This window comes from Chrysochloris asiatica, unplaced genomic scaffold (assembly GCF_000296735.1).
Source record: "Chrysochloris asiatica unplaced genomic scaffold, ChrAsi1.0 scaffold00280, whole genome shotgun sequence".
NCBI classification, from domain to species: domain Eukaryota; kingdom Metazoa; phylum Chordata; class Mammalia; order Afrosoricida; family Chrysochloridae; genus Chrysochloris; species Chrysochloris asiatica.
The window spans coordinates 1128769-1151262 of NW_006408798.1; the positions used below are offsets into that span (position 1 = coordinate 1128769).

Sequence of the window (22494 nt, forward strand, 5' to 3'; positions counted from 1 at the left end):
CTTAAACTCAGGAGTGGTGTGGGTAAAACATGGTTTATGTGGATATGTGAGTCAAGTTTTAAGGGTGAATATTTCTGAGACACGTGAATTGTATCTAAGCATAAGAAACAAATCCAGGGTTTGTTGCGTGAACAGGCAGCGTGTGTGTGTGTGTGTGTGTGTGTGTGTGTGCACGCTCCAAGTTGAGAATTTTTATGAACAATAACTATGCGTAAGCAGTGAGGCCACGCTGGTGCTAGGGGTGCATGAAAGGAGCGGCGGTGGTTTCCTCCCCGCGGGTTGGAGGTCTTCTGAGTTGAGCGCGCTGCTGCCCCAGGTCTCTGCGCTGCGCGCTCGCTGGCTTGCTGGGGACAGAGGCAGGAATCGGAACAGCACTGCCGCCTCTGGCGCGAAGGCTCAGGCGCCTCCTCCCGCCCCAGTCACTGTGGCTCGGCGCACGCTGCCGGCGGCTGTCCTTTCCGCCTCTGGGGAAGAAAACCCGCGGACCGCTGCGGCGCTAGCACCATGGCCTCCGGCCGAAGGGGCTGGGACAGCTCCCACGAAGATGACCTCCCTGTGTACCTGGCTAGGCCGGGCACCACGGACCAGGTCCCACGGCAGAAGTACGGAGGCATGTTCTGCAACGTGGAGGGCGCCTTCGAGAGCAAGACGCTGGATTTTGATGCCCTGAGCGTGGGGCAGCGCGGCGCGAAGACCCCTCGAAGCAGCCAGAGCAGCGTCCGCGGCACCGGGGGCCAAGCCGGCACCGAGGGGGACACGCCGCGCAGGGGCCAAGGCCGGGAAGAGAGCAAGGATCCCGCGCCCGCGTCGCCTTCTCCTGCTGGGGTGGAGATTCGAAGTGCCACGGGCAAGGAAGTGTTGCAGAACCTCGGCCCAAAGGACAAGGTAAGGGAGTCCGGGGTCCCTTCTCCGCCTGCCGTAGCTCCCTTCTCTAGCCCTGGGCGCCATGGCCCCCCCACACAACTTTCTCTGGCTTACTTTGCACGGGAGTGGGGGACTAGGAGAAAAAAGGCATCTTCCGCTGAGCGTAGGGTGACCTCCTATCCTGTACCCTGGCTTCGCGAATGTTCCCAATTACAGCATCTTCGTGCTCCCGGGGCAAGGGTGTACGAGCCAGGCGCGGGGTCCATCTCTCCATGCCTCCCAGCTGCACCCCCAGGCTATTCGTGCTGGGTGGGTGTGTCAGGCCGGCCAGCTTTGGAAGGCACAGCGATTTCTAGCCCTTCTCTGTGGCTGAACAACCGGCAGCACAATTGTGTTGCCCGCCCCCCCACCCCCCACCCCTCACCCCTCTGGTTTTAAATTAAATCTCAACCCAGGTCACCAGGGCAGAGGACAAACTGATGCTGGGAAAACAGAGCAATCTCCACAGTGCCGGCTCAAAGTATGGGATGGGCCGTCTCCCTTCTTAGTCTTCAAACCTCACCTCTGTCCCTGAAACTTTTGGGTATAGAGACGCTAGACTAAACACCCGAAGCTCTAGGCTCTTCTGCTCTTGCACGACATTTCACATCTGTGTTTGTAAAGGGTGTATTTGTGTATATAGCTTGCCACAACACCGGGATCCAGCTGTCTCTGGAAGAATATCTTTGTAGTTTTGAAAACAGACGAGAGCGTTCAGAGTGCACGTTCAACTAGCGTGAGCTCTAAATTATTTTCTGATTCTCTTACATGTGCCAAAGGCAAGTCCTTCTGTCTCTGTATTTTAGTGAAACTTATGTCACATTCAACTGATTGAAAGGAAGGCCTTGAAATCCAGGGTGTCCTGATTTGTTTGTGAAAAATCAAAAAGGTAGAGAATTCAAGGTCTGGGACAGGGCTGGAAGATTCAAAGTTCAACCTGATGCGTTTGAGTTGGGGAACAATAGTAATCAGATGCCGTCCCTCTTGTCTAGGGAATGGCTGCAAAATCCATCTGCATATATTATTCTACTCTAATACTGTTATGAATAATAACCTGAAATGGAAATGTCGGCCTCAGAGCAATTACAGCTAATGTGTATCCAGAATTTAGTTGTTATTTTTTCCATTAAATTTCAGTGAACCAGTGAAAGGATAACACCTCTTTCCATTGTGTTATTTTTGAACGTTTAAAAACAAACCCTTAACTATGATTGATACCACCAGAGTAAGCACTTAGTGGAGTTGTTGCTGTTTGTAAAGGAGCCATTCTGGGAGCAATGTGGTGTTCCTTGAAATCCCTCCTTTAGTCTCAATTCTCACACTGTGTTTTGAATATGAGATTTTTCTAGGTCCTGCTTACATGCCCTTTTAGGGACTTCTGATATTTTGGAAGCGGGTAGGTTGATATCCAAACTAAAGAACGGCGCTTTGCAAAGATGATTGCCTTTCTTCTGGTCTGACTTGTTCAGTATTGAAATGTTCCATTCCTGACTCTCAGGGGTGGCAAAAGTGATGGAAAAGGTCAGTAACAATTGCTGTGAGTCAGTTCTATTCCCTCAGCTGGAACACCCCTGATGTAAGTCAGATAATATGCCTGCTTTGCAAGATTGAAGAATGGTAACTAGAGACAGGAAATATGTTTAAACTCAGTGATTCTCCTCGTCTCCTCCCTTTTACAAACCCAATGCTTCTGAGTCCTAATTGAAAAATAATAATACAACCGAAACATCAACAGGATTTCCAGTGTTACATGGTTATTTGTAAGTTCGGCTTGCTGACAGCTTCTTCTAGGCCGGGTTATTATCTCTAATTGGGTTGAATCACACTGTAAGGAGACACCAAAGAGGTTATCTAGTTCTGTATTTAATGTGGTTAGTTCTCTGAGTACAGGGATTGTGTGTTTGGATTTATTTTTGGCCAAAATGCCTTACACATTCTAGGTTGCTGGATAAATGTTTGAGACATTAAACCTTCTTAATTAAGCCATCTATTTTGATATGTAAATGCAAAGTGATCATCAAGTCTCTACTTAAATAAGCTGTGGGATTAATGCTCTGGACTGTAAAGTCGGTTTGAACCTCAAGGTTGGCGGTTCAAGTTCACCAGCTGCTCTTAAGAAACCCTATATAGGGTCACTATGGGTCGGTACTGACTTGAAGACAACAACAACCACAATTGTCAGGGAGCTTTCTACCTCATGAAGCAACTTTTAGACAATTTTGTTCATTTTTTAACAGATTAAGTCTAAATTCGCCTACCTGTAAATTCTTAGTTCTGACCTCTGAAAATAATAGGACTGAGTTTCCTTATTCTGAGGACTGTGTAGTGTTTTTAAGCATATGGGATTTTGTATCTGCCAGGAAAGCCTGGGTAATGCCTCGGTGACAAACAATCCCTAAATCTCAGTGACTTAATCAGACGGTAGCAGTTAATTTCTCACCTGTACTTCTTATCCAGCATGGATCAGCAAAGAAGCTCTGTTCATCGTTGTTCTTCAGATCTCGCATAATGGAGGCTCCATCTCTACACATCCATGCTAGGGAGAGCATGTGGCAAGTTGTACACAGGGTTTAACTCCCACCCAGACATGACTTATGTTCACATTTTATTGGCCAGAGTCACACTTTGAAGGAACTGGGGAGTATAACCATACTATGATCCTATGAGACAGAGACTAGAAATATTTGACAAACAGTTCTATCTCTCCAAGATATGGAGACAGACTACTGGGATGAAACTTGATTTAAAGAGCCCTGTTGATACAATGGTTATGGGTGTCATTGCTAACCAAAAGCTGTTGGTTCAAACCCAACAGCTACTCCATGGGAGAGAAGAGCTGGCTTTTTGTTCTGGTCTCATAAAGATTTTAAAAAAACAAAACAAATTAAAACCCATTGCCTTGGAGTTGTTTTCCCCTCCCAGGGACCCTACAGAACAGAGTAGAGAGACGATAATGAGTGCCCAGGGGCACTCTTTAAGTTTGGGGAGTAGGGTGCAGAAAGAGAAATCACATAGATAATAAGTGCAGCCAGAGTGCCTCCTACTCATAGCAACCCTGTATAGGGTTTCTGAGGAGTGACTGGTGGGTTTGAACCACCAACTTGTAGTTAGCAGTCCAGTGACTTATCCTGTAGCCTCTACACCAGAACTCCATGTTGTTAGTAAGTAGGGAGTCAGCATTCAAATGGATTTTTCTGATTCCAGACTCTAAGCTCTTTCCAGACGGGAGTCTGCTGTTTTTTTCATTTAAGAACCTGACCTTGGTATCAGCTCCTGATCTGTTAATGTAATGCAAGGCATGGGCCAACCTTCCAGCCTTCCGCATCTCTAGAAACTTACTTCATCCTGTTTTTTGTTGTTGTTGCTAAGTGCAGTCAAGTTGGTTCAGTTTCATAGAGACCCTATATAGGGTTTCTCAGGAGCGATTGGTAGGTTTGAATCACTAACCTTGTGATTAGCAATCCAGTGCTTATCCTAAAGTGTCACACCAGGAACCCTCCATCCTGCTACCAGCCCATTGAAGTCAGTGACTCAGTCTTTGAGAGCTGCTGCTGCAACATCTGCATTCTTCCAAAGGGATTGTGAGGCTAACCAAGAGATTTTTTTCAAATCTTTTGATCAAGTCAAAATATGCATTATTTCCAGAAAACTTAAATATTGACTCCTATAAATCTGAGGACTAAGGTGCGCCTGACCCAAGTCATGGTGTTTTCAATAACCTCATATGCATGCGAAAGCTGGACAGTGAATAAGTAAGACCATAGAAGAATTAATGCCTTTTTGAGTTGTGGTGTTGGAGGAGAATATTGAAAGTGCCATGGGCTGCCAAAAGGGCCAATAGATCCATTTTGGAAGAAGTGCAGCCAGAGTGCTCCTTAGAGGCCAAGATGGCCAAACTTCGTCAATCATACTTTGGACATATTGTCAGGAGGGACCAGTCACTGGAGAAGGATATCATGTTTGATAAGGTGAAGGGTCAGAGAAGAAGAGGAAGACCCCCAACGAGATGGATTGGCCAAGTGGCAGCATCGATGGACTCAAGCGTGACAACGGTAGTGAGGTTGGTCCAGGGTTGGGCAGTGTTTCGTGCTGCTGTGCATAAGGTCACTATGGGTCAGTACGGACTCAATGGTACCTAACAACAACAACATAATTCTGGTATAGTACTGTAGTACAAAGGAGCTCTGATAGTGTAGTGGTTACACATCAGGCTGCTAACCTTAGGGTTAGCATTTCGAAACTACCAGCTTTTCTGCAGGAGGAAAATGAGGCTTTCTGCTCCTATAAAGATTTACAGCCTCGGAAGCCCATTTCAGGCTTGCTCTGAGTCGGAACCAACTCCACGGCACGTAACCACCGCCACCAACCACTGTAGTACAAACCCACCAGCTGTTCCTTAGAAACCCCATACAGGGTCTCTATGAGTCAAGATCAACTTGAAGGCAGTTAACAACAACAACAACCTTAAGGAAGCACTGGACTGCAGACTACAAGATTGACAGTTCAAACCCACTAGCTGCATCTTTAGAGAAAGCTGAGGCTCTCTGCACCTGTAAGGATTTACAGCCTCAGAATCTCTATATAGGGTTACTATGAGTCAGAGTCGACTCAACAATAGCACCTAACAACAACACAGTAACACCTTAAAGAAATGAATTTACTTAATAAATGAGTAGACTAGAAAGAGGTTAAATAATAAACTAATAAAAGTGTTCGGCAGAGTAAAATATAAAACTATCTCTGGGTTGTACTCCTAATACCAAATTGAAGATTTGAGGCATCCCTGGGTGTTGATGCTGTGGTTTCTGTACTTAGTTGCAAACCCCTTGCTAAATTATGTATTTAGATTTTTCTCATGATGTGTATGTGTGTTAGTGTTAAGTGCTGTCAAGTTGGTTCTGACTCATTGCACCCCTGTATGGGATTTCCAAGGAGTTGCTGGTGGGTTTGAACCATCAACTTTATGGTTCACAGTCCAGTACTGATCCTACAGTGCTACACTAGGAGTCCTTTTTCATGGCATCTGTGTGACCACAACTCTCCATAGTTGGTTCAAACAATATTTTATCTAGCATCTTGGACAATAAGTGTATAGAAAAGCAATTCTATGTAAAGCAAATATTTCTCACCATTTCTCAGTTTTCTATGTATACAGAATTTTCCTAGCGGTAAACACATTACTGAATGGAAGAGAATTGTGATATATCGTCCGCACAGTGCAAATGTTACTGCTATATCCAGAGAAAACAAAGTGAACACATTATGATCACATGTGTCTATTGATAACCCTTTATAAAGAGCCTCTGGTCATTTCTAGTTTCCTGCATCCCACCTGGGCTACTTCTGTGCAAATCTGAAGTCAGCAGGATATTGGGAGATAATTTAAAACAAATGACATTTGTCTTTTCCTTTCTTTGTCTAGGGTTGAAAGTTTTCAAAATGATTCAGAGCTCTTCTCCGTACTTTGCACAATAGAAGGCAACTGAAAATATAATTCTAGGTGTATCAAAGGCTCACCAGTCAACAGAATCTAAACCTGTTCATGTAAAGCTTTACGAGGCTCCTCCGACAAACTAAAGTTTGTACCTGGGTCAGGAAAAAAACCTGTTTACCTGGCCTTCAGGCCACACTCATATTTGGGAGTATATTTCATGACCCAAATTTGGCAGCAGTGTTGAATTGCCGAGTAAGCAAGGTAAGCACGGAATAACATGTGCTTACTTATGAATTTGTAGTAAAAAAAATCACTAAGATTCTGTTTCTAGGTATGGCTGGTGTCTGCTTCTCTTAAATTCACAGTAACTTTTTACATAGTCAAAGCCTCTTTTCAAATTTACAACCCCTGACAAGGACAGAGTACCTAGTAAGCAAGGTAAACCCGGGCTTACTTGTACATGCTTACTAATCTGTTTCACTACGGATTAATAAACACAAGTAAGCCCCGGTTTACCTGACCTACTGGGTAATCCATCCCTGCTTGGCAGTGTTTGAAACCTTTCAGAACTTTTGTTTAATTTGACAGTAGGCATTTGGGGAGCATAAAAAATGTGCCTTCTAGTAATGCTGTGATTGGCAGAGTTCCCTCAAAGTAATGGTCCCTGGAGACAAGGTTTTGCTGACGGCTCTTGTAAGTAATGTTTAAGATAGCCAAAGCACTGTCTGCGATGCTTTTCTGCCAGAGACCCCTAAACTGATTCTCTCTGTGATTAATTTCCACTGTGCATTATCCCTGCAAATACTGCTCCTATGAGACTGTATAACGCTTACTAGGAAGCGGAAATCTGGTTGAAGAGAATGCAACATGGGACTGATGCAAAGCCTTCCATTTTCTGGAGGAGGCTGAAGGTACATTTAAGCATGTAAAGACTTTTTTTTAATGCTTTTAGGATGACATAATGGTGTAATTTATTTGAATTCCTAACATGGACTCACATGGCATTAGCAAAAATTCTGCTTCATCGAAAACCAATGAGATGATTGTAACAAAGCAAGGTGTATGATTTGTTGAATGTACAACTGATGATCTGCCCTGTAAACTTTCACTCAGTTCACAATAAAAACTTTTGACAAAGGTTTATACTTCTTTTTATTGTGAACTTCTATTCAGAATTATTGAAAAGTTAGAGGTTTGAGTCTATCCAGAGGCACCTCAGAAGACAGTCATGGAGAGCAATTTCCAAAAAAAATCAGTCATTGAAAAAAATTGAGCACCGTTCTGCTCTGATAAATGTAGGATTACCATAAGGTAGAATAGACTCAACAGCAGCTGGTTTGGGATATACATATAAGGACAGAATAGAACTGCTCCTTCATGTTTCTAAGCTCTACTGGCACTGTAGGATAAGCACTTTATTGCTAACTATATGGTTAGCAGTTCAAATCAACCAGCCACTTGGTAAGAGAAAGATAAGATATACAGTCCTGGAAATCCTACACAAGGTTGCTATGAGTCAGAACCAACTCAGCAGCACTTAACAACAACAACAACAACAACAACAACATATATGATGTCCTTGTGTGGCACTGTATGATAAGCACTGGACCTCAAGGTTGATTTGAATCTTAAGGTTGGTGGCTCAAACTCACCAGCAAATTCTTGGAAACCCTATACAGAGTCGGAACTGACTTGACAGCACTTAACAACCAGTTCATTTTAAAGGCACTTAACAGTTTCGACTCACAGCCATCCTGTATAGAATATCCAAGGCTTTGAATCTTCTCCGGAGCAGAAAGCTTCACCTTTCTCCTGAGGAGTAGCTGGCAGGCTTGAACTGGGGACCTTATGGTGCTTATTATATGGAATTACTGCACTTCCATGTATGTATGTGTTATAGATAGCTAATATATATATATGTATACCATAAAAGATACATAAAAACATCAGTCATAAAGAAATCTCGTAATAAATACAGATACGTTGTTTTTGTAAGATGCCGACAGATTAGTTGTGATTCTTAGCAACCTTTTGCAAAACAGAAGGAAACGTGGCGCAGTTCTGCGCCATCCTCACAATTATTATGTTTGAGCTGAGTAGTGCTACCACTGTGTCAGTCTGTTTTACTGAGGGTCTTCCTCTTTTTCACTGACTCTCCACTTCATCACGCAAGACCCTCCAGGGACCGGTCATTCCTGATAACAAATCCAAAGTAAGAGAAACAAAAGCTTGCCACCCTCATTCCTTCTATATATAAATATGTTGTTGTTGTTACGTGCCGTGAAGCTGGTTCTGACTCATAGCAACCCTGTATAGGGTTTCCGTGGAGTGACTGGTGAGCTTGAACCACCAACCTTGTGGTTCAAACTAATCTTGTAGTCCAGCACATTAACCCACGGTGTCACATCAGGATATAGATCCTGATATTTTTCCTCCACCTGAATGATTCATCTTGCCCACCCTTTGGGATGAATGCTTGGGAGGCCATGACCTCAAGACCAGAGCTTGCTGTTGTTGTTGTATGCTGTTAAGTTGGTTCTGACGCATAGAAACCCTGTATAGGGTTTCAGGAATAGCTGGTGGGTTTGAACTGCCAACCTTGTGGTTACCTGTCCTTATTCTACAATGGCACATCAAGGCTCAACAATAATAACCTTTTTTTTAAAAAAAAAAGCTTTCACTGTGCACTGAGTGATAGTTTACATGGGAGAATATCAGTTTTGCACTCATCCTATCATATTTTGTATCATTGCAATGATTACAATCCCCTCCATGTATCACCATTCAACAGTATTTGCTTCTATTCCCTCTAGGTTTTTTTGTTTTATGTTTTTTTTTTTTTTTTCATGTACACAAAAACAATCAGGAATATCTAATCATTTAAACCACTAAAGGGCACATTCTGAAAGCCTGCCTCCTGGCCACCTTTCTCTTTCCATGAGTCAAGGGTCCTCAACTGCTGTATCTCTCCATGTCCTCATCTCTGCCTCCGTCTCTGAAATTGCTGCTTCTCTGGATAGGGTCCCACATTCTGCTCATGCTTTTCTTCCTTGATGATCTTAGGGTCCTCTGTTCCTGGACTGTAAGATTTACTACTCCCCACCATATGTTACAAAACTTCTACATTTATAGTTGTCACAGTTACAATTAGTCACCATAACAATTACTCACTATTGAATCATAAGAATTTTATCCCCATCTCCTTTCACCAGACCCATCTAGACAAGATGTAAACAATTCAGTGGGATTCTACCTTCCCCTACACACTCTGAAACTAAACTCCCTCTTGAAAACTTGTGAGGCAGTCACGTCATGCCTTTATAGCCCCCCAATTTTAGATAGCCAATGTGTAAGTGGCCCATCCCTATCAACCCTGTGTACAGAAGGGATATATTTGATCCTTGATGTGAAGACTTTTTCCCTCTCGGTTGGTATTTTGCACTACTACATCCATAAGTATAGGTCACGTTCACCAAATTGTAATAATTTACACTTGTTTCCTTTATCAGATTTCTTTATCGTCCTCTATTTGAGTTCTGATCATCAAGCCACCAAAGCTAAGTCAAATGGGTACTATCTGCAACTTGGGGGGTTCTTGTGCATCTCCCCTCACTTCATATCAGCTGGATGCCTCATTCTCAGCTCTATCCTTCTGTGGCTAGGTCCTTGTCCATGGGTTTAGGACACTTAGGTCTCACCACACTTTAGACCAACCAGACGTTCCTTTTCTCTCTTATCTCCAGGTCAAAGGGAGTCTATGGGAATTGGTCGAACTCAGCCCATATCTTCATTGCTGCCTTTCCCTGACTTCCACTCATCAGTTGAACGTCGTGGTTGCCAGCAAGGTTGCGTGCTTCTGTGTTTCCTTTGAGTTTCAGTCTTGGAGAGGGGTTTGCCCTGAAGGGATTTGCTTGATTGTTTGCCTTGATGGCTCCTTAGCAAACAACTTGATTGCTCTTGTAGTAGCCAATCAGACTGCCGTATCTGTTATTGATTTTTCCTGCTAGTCTTTCTTTCTAATTGTTGGAGATGCTGTGTTAATTTGTTAATTTTGGTTCTTTCTTCTTTTTGGATGTGTGCATTTATTGCAATAAGTTGTCCTCTCAGCACCCCTTTCGCTGTGTCCCAAAGATTTTGGTATGCTGTATTTTCATTCTCATTTGTTTCTGGGAACTTTGTGAGTTCATGATTAATTTCTTCTACTACCCAGTCACTTTTCAGCAGGGTGTTATTCAGTTTCCATGTATTCGACTATATTTCCTTGGTCTTCCTATGGTTGATTTCTAGTTTTATAGCACTGTGGTCTGAAAAGATGCTTTGTAGTATTTTGATGTTTGTAAATTTATGGAGGCTTGTTTTGTGGCCTAACACATGGTCAATTCTGGAGAATGTTCCATGAGCACTGGAAAAGATTGTGTATTGTACTGTTGTTGAGTTGAATACTCTACTCATCTATGATGTCAAGTTGATTAATTGTGCTGCTGAGTTCCTCTGTATCTTCGTCAAGTTTCTTTCTGGTTGTTCTATCCCTATTCGAAAGTGACGTACTAAAATCTCCCGCTACAGTTGTAAACTTGTCAATTTCTTTCTTCAGTTCTAGTAGGGTTTGCTTCATATATCTTGGTACTTTTTCATTGGGAGCGTAGATATTTATTATGGTTATGTCATCTTGCTCAATTGACCCTTTAATCATGAGATGGCGTCCTTTATCTCTTATCTGGGTTTTGCCTTAAAGTTTATTTTATCAGAGATTAGTGTTGCCACTACTACTCGTTTTTAGGATATCATTTGTGGTGGGGTGGAGGGTCAGAGAAAAAGAGGAAGACCCCCAGCGAGATGGAGTGGCAAAGTGGTAGCATCAATGGGCTCAAGTATGGCAACGATGGTGAGGTTGGCCCAGGATTGGGCAGTGTTTCATACTGCTGAGCATAAGGTCGCTATGAGTCAGTACCGACTCGATGGCAGCTAACAACAAAAACAACTCATTTTTTATTGCAATTAGTTTGGTATATTTTTTTCCATCCTTTAACTTTTAGTCTGTTTTTGTCTTTGTGTGTAAGGTGTGTATCTTGCAGGCAACATATTGAAGGGTCTTGTTTTTTTATCCTTTCTGCCACTAGGTCTCTTCATTGGTGCATTTAATCCATTGACATTCAGTGTAAATATTGATAGGTATGAATTAATTGCTGTCATTATGTTAGCTTTTTGTGGTGCTGCTTGTTCCTTTGTTCTGTATACTTTCTTATGCTGAGTTCATGATTTTTGTGCTCTTTCTTGACAGTTTCTTCTTAGTTTTAATGTTTCCATGTTCTACTTAGATCTTCATTTTCATGGTATGTTGTGAAATATTAACTTTCTTTGAGGTTACCCTATAGTCTATTAAATTTTCCCTCCTTTTAAGACAGTCTATTATATCCTGCAATCTACCTGACCTCCTCACCACCTGTCTCTGTTCCTATATTTCTTTCTTCTTGGACATTGTTATTATTTTAATCTTTGATTGACCTCCCTGGTCTTCTGAATTCATTGTTGTAATTTTGTTCTACTCTGGACTCTGTTATCTGTAGACAGTCAGTCTATCAATCTCTGGTTGTTGTCTGTTCTTGTTGGTTTTCAGTCCAAAGAACTCCCTTTAGGATGTTTTGAAGTGCAGGGTTGTCTTTGACAAAGTCTCTTAGCTTCTGTTTATCCTGGAATGTTTTGATTGCACCATTGTATTTGATTGACAGCTTTGGTAGGTAGACAATTATTGGTTGGCAGTTATTTTTTTCTTTTAGGATTTCATATATGTCTCCCCATTGCTTTCTTGCCTGCCTCGTTTCTGCTGAGAGGTCAGAGCTTAATCTGATTTGTTTGCCTTTGTAAGTAACACTTCCCTTTTCCCTGGCTGCTTTTAGGATTCTCTTCTTTTCTTTGATTTTAGAGAGCTTGATTATGACATGTCTTGGTGATTTTCTTTTGAGGGCTGTCCTTCTTGGGGTTTGTTTAGCTTCTTGAATGCTTATCTTCTCATCCTTCAAGATGCTAGGGAAATTTTCTTCCAGCAGCACCTCAACTATCTCCTCTGTGGAATTCTGTCATTCTTTCTGTTCTGGAATGCCAATAATGCTTAAGTTATTCCTCTTCATGTTATCCAACATGAATCTTAGGCTCTCTTCAGATTTTTTTATCCTTTTTTTCTGCTTGCTCTTCTATCTTAGAAGTTTTGAGAGATTTGTCTTCTAGATCGCTGGTTCTGGCTTCCATCTCTTCAGTTCTACTCCTTTACCCTTTCAGTGTATTGTCCATTTCTGATATTGTATTATTAATCATCTGGACCTCTTTTTTCAGGTTTTGAATAGTTTCCAATGCTATGTCTGTCTTGTTTGATTATTCCTGTAGCACTTTCCTGACTTTTTTCTTTTCCTCCACCCTTCTGTGAAGCATTTGGATTTGTCTACATATCATTATTCTGAATTCCTTCTCAGGCAGATCGATCCAAAGCCTGCTGTTCTTCTGATGGGAAGTCCATGTCTGCCTTCAGTTCATTTGTCTCAGTTACTCTTTTCTGTTTCTGGACATGTGCTAAAATCTTTTGTTGTTGTTTTCTTGGACATTTTCAATAGTTAGATGTGTTTTCAATAATTTATGTTGCTGTATTGTAAAACTTAATGAATGTCTCCTGGTGGATGTGATCTGAAGATAGGCTTCCCCTTTCACATCTCGTATTACTGAATGTCTCACTATCCTAGCAGGTGTTGCCTATGTAATGCGTAGCAGCTGGTATTGGCTCCTGTCTGAATGGTGGGATATTATGGGGTATGTTTCTCTGCTGGTCTTTCTTTCAAGAAGTATCTTCTGTTCCTCCAGCTGCTCCAGGCTAGTCTGCTTGTCCTTTCAAGTGGGAATGTCCCAACTCAGAAGGTTCTGGTGGGGCTCAGGATTCCACCTAAGGTTCTGTACACTACAGAGGCTCCACAAGAAGCCTATTTCACTGTGGAAGTTCTAGAACACCTTTTAGGTAAGGCTGAAGATGGACTTACAAGTTTCCTGTAATCACGTTTCCTGATACTCCTTTCTATCTCACTCAAGTAGTCTGTTTTATAATAGTAGACAAGGGTGACCAACAGTCATAAGACAGTCAAGAATCTTAACATTATTTCCCCTCTTTTATCCATTCAGACCTGATATAAAAGCTCTGTATCTCAGAGCCCTGTGTTCCAAGATTGAGGATACATCACTATTTACCTCTGTCCCATTTAGCCCATGCAAGCCTGCCTAAATGTTCTCAATAATAAACTTTTTAAACACTAATAAACTTTTGTCCTTATACACTTGCTTATTTTAGGTATTTCATATGAATGGGATTACACAATATTTGTGCTTTTGTGATGGACTTATTTCATTATGTTTTTAACGTTCACTTATGTGCTGGCATGTTGGGATTTTGAGACCGTTGTTAAGTAAAATAAGGATTACTTGAACACTAGCACTGTGATACTGAGATGTTGCTGTTGTTAGGTGCCATCAAGTGGGTTCTGACTCATAGCGATCTTATGCACAACAGAGTGAAACACTGCCTGGTTACAAAAGCCAGGCGAGTGGCGACAAAATGGAAGATTATGAGAAGAGGGAGAATTGTACATCTTAAAAGAATTTAAAATCAAAACATAAAAAGAAAATATGTTAAAGATAAGAAAGAACTCAGAAAATAATTGTCTTGGTGTCAAAGTATCTCCAGCAATATTCTCTTGGAATTTCCCTTTTTTTTCTAAGCTTAGGTATGCAAACGTAAGGTACGAGAGATATGTTCTAATGAAAATTTCCTTTTATGGTGTGCTCATTTATATAAGACAATGCTGATTCTAATCCTGGTTTGGTGCTGTAGGATAAGTACTGGATTCATAAACGTAAGATCGGCAGTTCAAACCTACCAGCTACTCTTTGGAAACCCTTTACAGGTTGCCATGAGTCATCACTAACTCAATGACACCTAACAACCACAACAACAATCCTTATATTGTTATTATGTTGTTGTTAGGTGCCATTGAGTCAGTTCTGACTCGTTGACCCTGTGTGCAATAGAACGAAACACTGCCTGGTCTAGTCCTACACCATTCTCACAATTGTTTTCGTGTTTGAGCTCATTGTTGCTGCCACTATGCCCATCCAGCTCATTGGGGGTGCCCATTGGGGGTGCTCATTGGGGGTCTTCCTCGCTTTTTCTGACCCTCCACTTTTCTAAGTATGGCATCCTTTTCCAGAGACAAAGTCTGGTCATCCTCACTTCTAAGGAGCATTCTGGTTGTATTTCTTCCAAGACAGATTTATTTGTTCTTCTGGTAGTCCATGGTACTTTCAATATTAGTCACCAGTAACATAATTCAAATGCATCTGCTCTTCTGCCTTATATGAATCTTTATAGCAACTCTGCAAAATATATATTAATATCTATATACTCCAGAAGGAAGTTGAATTTTTGAGAGGTTATTGGCCTGTTTATGGTCATATAACTAGAAGCTATCAAAGTCAAGATTTAAGCCTAAAGAATGTCCAGGTTTATTCTATCTCCTGGGTAAGCTTTGATGCTGAGCGGAATCCAACAACTGGACCTGACCTGGCTAACGAGTTTATCCAGGAAAACAACAACAACAACAACAACAACAAAAAAAAAACCAGTGGGGATTTCTGGAAATTGAAAGCATTGGGCATGCAGAGTCAGGGACCAGCAGAAGTTGGTCAGGTCCTAAATGTGAATACAGTAGCAAAAGCAGGGAAATACCAGAAGCCGCTATTGCCTGGAAAAGATCCAGGAGGTAGAGTACGGGAATGAAGATGTGGATAGAGACTCAGCTGTCATGGAGTGTCCCAAGTACCTAATGATAGTTTTCATTGGTTACTGTGCTTGCCGATGCAGTGACCTGATGTAAAGGCATCTGCTAAGGGCAGATAAGAGTCCTGGTGTGGCGCTGTGGGTTAATGCACTAGACTGCAAAGTCAGGTTCAAACTCACCAGATTCTCCTCGGAAACCCTATACAGGGTCACTGAGTTAGAACTGACTCCATGGTACTTGACAACAACAACAACAAGGGCAGATAGTATTCAAAGGATGTCAACAAAGATGGGGCTCAAACCAAGGTCTACATGACTGTGGAACCCAAACACCAGCATTCTAGACAACCTCCATTGAGGGAGGAACCAGTTGTTTACTTTCAATAAGCTCTGTTTTATCTAAAAAGAAAAGGTATAATGTTTACCTTGGATTGGGAGTAGACCCAGAGACACTATTTTCCTCTGATGAATATCCCCACATCCTGTCATATGGAAGTAAATAAAATCGATGGAAAGGTATGTGATAGTGACTGAGAGGAAAACAATACAACTGATGAACAATTGTGTTTTATAAAATAGGTGGTGGTGGCTGTGTGCCACTGACTAGGTTCCAACTCATAGTGACCCTGTATAGGGTTTCCAAGACTATAAATCTTTGTGGGAGCAGAAAGCCTCATCTTTTTCCCACAGAGATGTTGTTAGATTTGAACTATAGACCTTGAGGTTAGCAGTCCAGTTCATAACCGACTATGCTACCACTGCTCCTTGTAAAAATAAACAGGGAGGGAAACTTTTTCAAAGAAATAGTATCTTCCTAAACACCACCTAAGGAAAATAAGCCAACCAGTTGAACACCAAGGCAACTTATTAATGAGGTTATAATGTGGGTAGCAGGGTTGAGATGAAGGCATTGGGGCTAGCAATGTTGTTGTTGTTGTTAAGTGCTGTAGAGTCAATTCTGACTCATAGAGACCCTATACAGGGTTTCCAAGGAGCAGCTGGTGAGCTTGAACTGTCAACCTTGCAGTTCAAATGGCTTTGCAGTCTGGTGCATAACTACACCACAGCGCTACACCAGGACTCCAATACACTCTGTTAATTAAGAGTTAGCATCTAAAGGATGTCCCTTGATTGTCTAGAATAAGAGTTTATAAACTTTCCCTGTAGCATGTCAAATAGTAAATATTTAAGACTTTATAGACTACAAAGTATCTGGCCAAGTACTCAATTTTTATAGCAAAAGCAGCCATAGATAATATAATATATAAATGAATGGGCATGGCTGTGTGCCAATACAAATTTATTTACAAAAACGATGGCAGCCGAAGTGGGGCCCTGCCGAGTGGGGAAGCCGGATTTGGCCCATGTGCATGGTTTGCCAACCCCTGGCTTAGAATACAAGAGTCACAGGTGTGTGTGTGTTGGAGTTACAGGGCGTGTTTAGCAACTATTGAGAAATTTGGAAGTGTAGTAACTAAGCAAAACGATCTAAAAGGCTCAGAAATACGTGTTTCCCTTTCAGGATTCCTGAGATTAGTGGAGGAAATAAGAATAAATACAAGTCTGACCATGAAGATGAGAACAGCGCAAGATATTTTAGAGAATGCAGATTTATGATGTAGTGAGTGTTGGTGAAGAACAAAGACAAGAGAAAACCTATTGCCATAGAGTCAATTCCAATGTACAGAGTCCCCATAAGACAGAGCAGATATCCTCATCGTCCTCCTATCGAACTGCTGGTGGTTTTGAACCACCAATCTTACAATTAGCAGCCCAAAATTTAACCCATTATGTTACCAGAACTCCTAGACAAGAGAAACAAGGAGGTTAACCTGAGAATGATAACAGGAAAGACACAAATAAGAAGAAGGAGGTCAAGCTTATAATAAAGCTTTGCTGGAGTGCTAGCAAAAGGAGAGACGTGAAAGCAGTAATCGCTGGATGCTGCAAATAGGAGAGGCAAAGGTGGAAAAGAAATTCTCTTAGAGAGTGCCAAAGAATGTGGCAATATTAAGACATTGTCAGTAGATAAAAGATATAAAGGTTTGGGTGCTGAAGTAATGCCCTGTCCAATAAAAACAAGACTAAGAATTTGTAGGGAAAAAGACATACCTGTGATAAGTGAATTTGCTAGCTTTTTGGGCCATCTCTGTTGACTGTTCAGGAATCCTGACTAAAGGGTCAGGGATTCGTCCACAGTAAGATCCAGGTGAGGGGGTGAGAGTCTATGACTTTACTCTCATTCATGTTCTCATTCATTTAGTCTTTGATTCAATTATGGATTTAACAGATATTGACTGAGTGTCCACTAGGAACCTCTTCAGAGTGACCACCAGTCAAAGACCTATTAGGTACTTGAAGGGATCACGTTGAAGAGGTTGTGGCAGCTTCAAAATTGAGTGCTCGGTAGGCCAGTGAGACTGAAAGCAGAAGAGGGAGAAAACAGGAGCTTTTAAGAGATTAATTTTCATGCAGGGATTTCACCACCATAAGCAGATTCATCCAACTAGACTGTAGAGTCTCAGAGCTGGAAGCACCTTTCAGGGTCATCTTGTCACACCCTTTCACATTACAGATCAGGAAACTGAGGCCAAGAAAGGAGGATAAAGATGAAAAAAAATTATATATATATATATATATATATAGTGCTTACTGTATCTGTTGTGTGTAGGGGTCACTGTGGGTCAGAACAGACTCGACAGCACATAACAACAGCATAACTATTTGCAAGAAGCTATTTTTTTATTGTCATAAAATACACATAACAAAATTAAACATTTTTTTAAATCATTTTAAATTGTTTAACTCATTGGTATCAAGTATATTCACAGTGTCATACAACCATCACTACAATTTCATTCTAGAACTTTTCCATCACCTTGTACTTATTAATCAATCTCTCACTATTCCACTCTACCCCAACCCATGTTATTGCTGTTGTTGTTAATTGTTGTCAAGTTGGTTCCAACTCCTAGTGACCCTGTATAAGCTTTCCAAGGAGTGACTGGTGAGTTTGAACGTCCAACCTTCTGATTCAAACCAGCCTTGTGGTTCAGTGCATTATCCTGCAGCACCACACCAGGCACCATTGTTGTTGTTAAGTGCCATTGAGTTGGTTTCAACTCATAGCAGCCCAGTATAGGGTTACTGGGGAGCAGCTGGGGAGATTGAACCTCTGACCTTGCAATTCAAACTGACCTTGCAGTCCAGCGCATTAACACACAGCACCACATCAGGACTTCAGGCACCATGTTGTTGTTGTTAAGTGCCGTCGAGTCAGTACCTACCCATAGTGACCCTGTATAGGGTTTCCGAGGAGCAGCTGGTGAGCTTGAACCACTGACCTTGCAGTTCAAACGGCTTTGCAGTCTTTAACCCACTAATCTCTAAGGAGTTGTATTATCTGGATATTTCATATAAATGGAATCATGAAATATGTGGCCTTTTGTGACTGGCTGTTTTCAGCTAGTATGTTTTCAACGTCCATCTATGTTATAACGTGTATCAATACTTCATTCCCATTTTTCTTTGCTCAATTACATTTCATTGTATGAATATGTCAAATTGATGGAAATTTGGGTTGCTTCTACTCATTGGATTTTATGCATAATACTGGCTTAGGCACTGTATTAGATCTTTGGTGGTCCAACAGTTAATCTCTCTGCTGTTAACTGAAAGGTTCGTGTGTCAGATTTACCCAGAGGAGAAAGATCTGATGATGTAGTCCTGTATAGATTTTAGCCTAGAAAATCTATGGTGCAGTTCTCCTCTGTCACCTGGTACCAAGATGAGTTGGAATTGACTTGATGGCACATAATAACAGGCATTGTAGTAAGCATTTATGTTTATTAATTTAATCTTGTCCACAAAGATCCTTGGTGGATTGAGATTATTTCACTTGCTTGTTACACACCTAGTAGAAGGGGTTTGGTGGCTAAAACTCAAATTACCAACAGCCCAGTGTCCTTTCTACTCTACCCCACTAGCTTAGCTCTGTAAGGTCAGGGCATGCCATTTGCTTCATTTACTCCATGTTCACCAGTCACTTGTGCTCAGCATGTGTATTATAGATTGTTGTTGTTGTTGTTAAGTGCCTTCGAGTAGGTTCCGACCCATAGCGACCCTGTACAGGGTTTCCGAGGGTGTAAATCCTTACGGGAGTAGAAAGCCTCATCTTTCTCCCGCGGAGCAGCTGGTAGTTTCGAACTGCTGACCTTATGGTTCGCAGCCCGATTTGTAACCACTACACTATTATAGATTAATTGAATTAAATTCCTCCGCTGATTGGTACATAGAAGACAAAGGATAGACTAGAAATTAATTATAAAGAATGTCATTGTTTTCAAGTGTCATTGAGTCAGCCCTGGCTCACAAGACCCATATAGGGTTTCCAAGAAGCGGCTGGTGGATAGTAACTATACATTCTACAGTATTCTATAATAAAAAGAGCTCTGGTAAAGTAGTGGTTATGAGTTAGGCTACTAATGTCCAGGTCAGCAGTTCAAAACTGCCAGCTGTTCCTCAGGAGAAAGATGAGGCTTTCTGCTCACATAAAGATTTACAACCTCAGAAACCATGTACAGGGTCGCTATGAGTCGGAACTGACTCCACAGCATATAACCAATCAATCATTCTGTCCTATGAACATGTCATAATTTACTTACAATATTGTTTTATATTTGTTATTGTTGTTGTTAAGTGCTGTGGAGTCACTTACAACTCCTAGCCACTCTGTAGAAGGCTTCTTTGACTTTTAAATCTTCACAGGAACATAAAGCATCATCTTTTTCCCATGGAGGGACTGGCAGGCTAGAACCATGGTCCTTGTGGATCGCAGGCCACTGTTAATCGTATCGAGTCACCTCGCGCCCTTGTTTTACGTAGTTAGTATTGAAATACATAGGGTACTCTTTATAATACCCTATGTAGTTTTTTAAAGTTTTTCTTGTGAATTGAATGATCGTTTACATGGGAAAACATCAGCTTTACACTCATCCTATCATATTTTGTTCCTTTGCAATGATTACAATCCTCTCCATGTATCATCATTCAACAGTATTTGCTTCTATTCCCTCTGTTTTTTGGGTGTTTTTTTTAATGTACAAAAAAACACTCAGGAATATGCAATCATTCAGACACCCAAAGGGCATACCCTGCAAGCCTGCCCCCCAGCCGCCAGCACTAGAGTCTCAGCTACTCTGTCTCTCCATGTCAACAAATATGCCCCCATCTCTGGCATCGCTGTTTCTCTGAATAGGGTCCCACACTCCGTGTCCGCTCTTCTCCCTTTATGGTCCCAGGGTCCTCCACTCCTGAACTTGCCCTATGTATTTTAATACTAACTATATAAAACAATGTTATAAGTAAATTATGGCATGTTCATAGGACAGAATACTATAGAATCATTGAAACTGATGTAAAAAAATAATGGCAAGAAGAAATATTTCTGTTTCTTTTAATCTGCTAGCCTTCTGAGGAAAGATATTATCTTTCTTGGTTAAAGAATTTGAGGTGTAGAGAGAGGTTAAATAACATATACAAGTTGAAATAGCTAGCAAAGCCCGAATTCTGCCTACTCTCCAAACCAATGTTTTTATCCAGAATTGAAACATTAACTAGAAATTTAACAAAACCTTAGCAGTGGTATACTTCTACACATTGGAATAATGGTTAATATATGTTTCCATCTATTCTTTCAGCTCTATTTGCCATATTTTCTATAATGAGCTTGCATTGCTTTTGTTATTAGAATAAAAACAGTACATTTCCTCTATCAAAGAAGAGAATCCTGCTCTTAAATTAACCCCAAACACAGTTGACTTTAAAAAAAAAGGAGAGATAAAATCTCTCATGGAAAAAAATGAGAGAAAATACGGGCCACAGCAAATATAAGGAATGATGTTGGCGAGAAGCATTAAATGCAGGTTCTGTTTTGTTAGTTCTTTTTTTTTTTTACCCTCTCAACATTTGGAAACTATTAAAGGATGCTGACAACTCCTCTTCTCTAAGCAAGGATTTCAATTTCTCAAATTCCTCACAAAGTTTGGGGATGCGAAAGAACAGTTAAAAACCATGCCAAATCATATGTAATTGTGGCCCATTCAGTGTGCTTGGAGCATTCAGTTATTAAGTTACACTCCTCAATCCTCTTAATTTTACTTTGCTTTCGTTTCTGTATCTTACTGATGAGTACAAAATCATGTAGAACATCCACAAAGGATCAGTGGAAAAACTCTTCTTTGTATTGTTAATACCAGAACAATATCACTTTGTTATTGTATGTTATTGTTGATGGGAACACCACCAAGCCTAGTCATTGTCTCTAAGGGATTAGGTTGTTGATATTTAATTCTAAATTTCCCCTTTCAAGCTCCGGCTTCTCATTCAGTCAGTGATGTGGCTCCACAACAGCTCTAATATTGTCATAATTTCCATAGAAACCGTCTGTAAAGCCACAGACACAGGATTACACCCTCCCTGCAGGCTGAGGCAGGAAGGCCAGATGGGATTTGAAGGGAGAAGTGCCCTCGTTAAGACATAAATCACTTGGTGGGGGTGGAAAGAAGTGACAGGATGGAAGATTGTGTTTAGTGCAATCTCTGCCATACCGGGATATTCCCGTAAAGCAGGCAGACGTGCTGTTACCTTACCAAAGCCAGGGTCTGCTCCTGGTTACTTGCTTGTTGTTGTTGTTGTTATGTGCCGTGGAGTCGATTCTGACTCATAGCGACCCCATACAGGGTTTCCGAGGCTGTAAATCTTTACGGGAGCAGAACGCCTCATCTTTCTCCCGCGGAACAGCTGGTAGTTTCGAACTGCTGACCCCGAGGTTCACAGCACGATTCGTAACCACTACGCTACCAGAGCTCCTTACTTGCTTAGAAGATGGTATTAATGTGGCTGGAGACAAAGATTTCAGCCACAGAAACATAGATAAGAGGTCTGCGAAACTCCTGTGTGCTAAGAAGCTAGAGACAGAAAGTAATGGTAATGACACCCATGTGACTATTTCATTGGACTTTCAAGGAAAGCCAAAGGGAAAGGTATTATTATTTTCATTTTACAGATGGGGTAAGTAGTCTCCACTCATTCCCATTTTCTAGCTCCCATTGTTTGGAGGCTTAGTTTCATTTTGAGTGTATATAAGAACTCTTTCTTGACCCCTCAAAGCTGGGTGAGGTGTTCCTATGTGCTTCTGCAGTCAGCTCAGGGTGATACTTACCATTCTGCATTAGAAATCCTGGCTTATGTATTTATTTCCTATTAGCCTAGGAGACACATAATGCTGTGCCCTTAATACCTAACACAGTGCTTGACTTAGTAGGTTCTAAGACAAGAAAGAAGG

The 22494-nt window shown here is 41.4% G+C and overlaps 1 protein-coding gene across 1 annotated transcript in view; it reads left to right on the forward strand.

The window, feature by feature from the left end:
* The first annotated feature begins 330 nt into the window (after positions 1 to 330).
* Positions 331 to 22494, forward strand: part of DPYSL3 (dihydropyrimidinase-like 3) — a 184335-nt gene continuing 162171 nt past the window's right edge. Inside the window, exon 1 of the mRNA XM_006874500.1 lies at positions 331 to 885. Within this exon, the coding sequence (XP_006874562.1) occupies positions 505 to 885 (381 nt within the window). The 5' untranslated portion in view covers positions 331 to 504. The remainder of the gene's footprint in view (positions 886 to 22494) is intronic.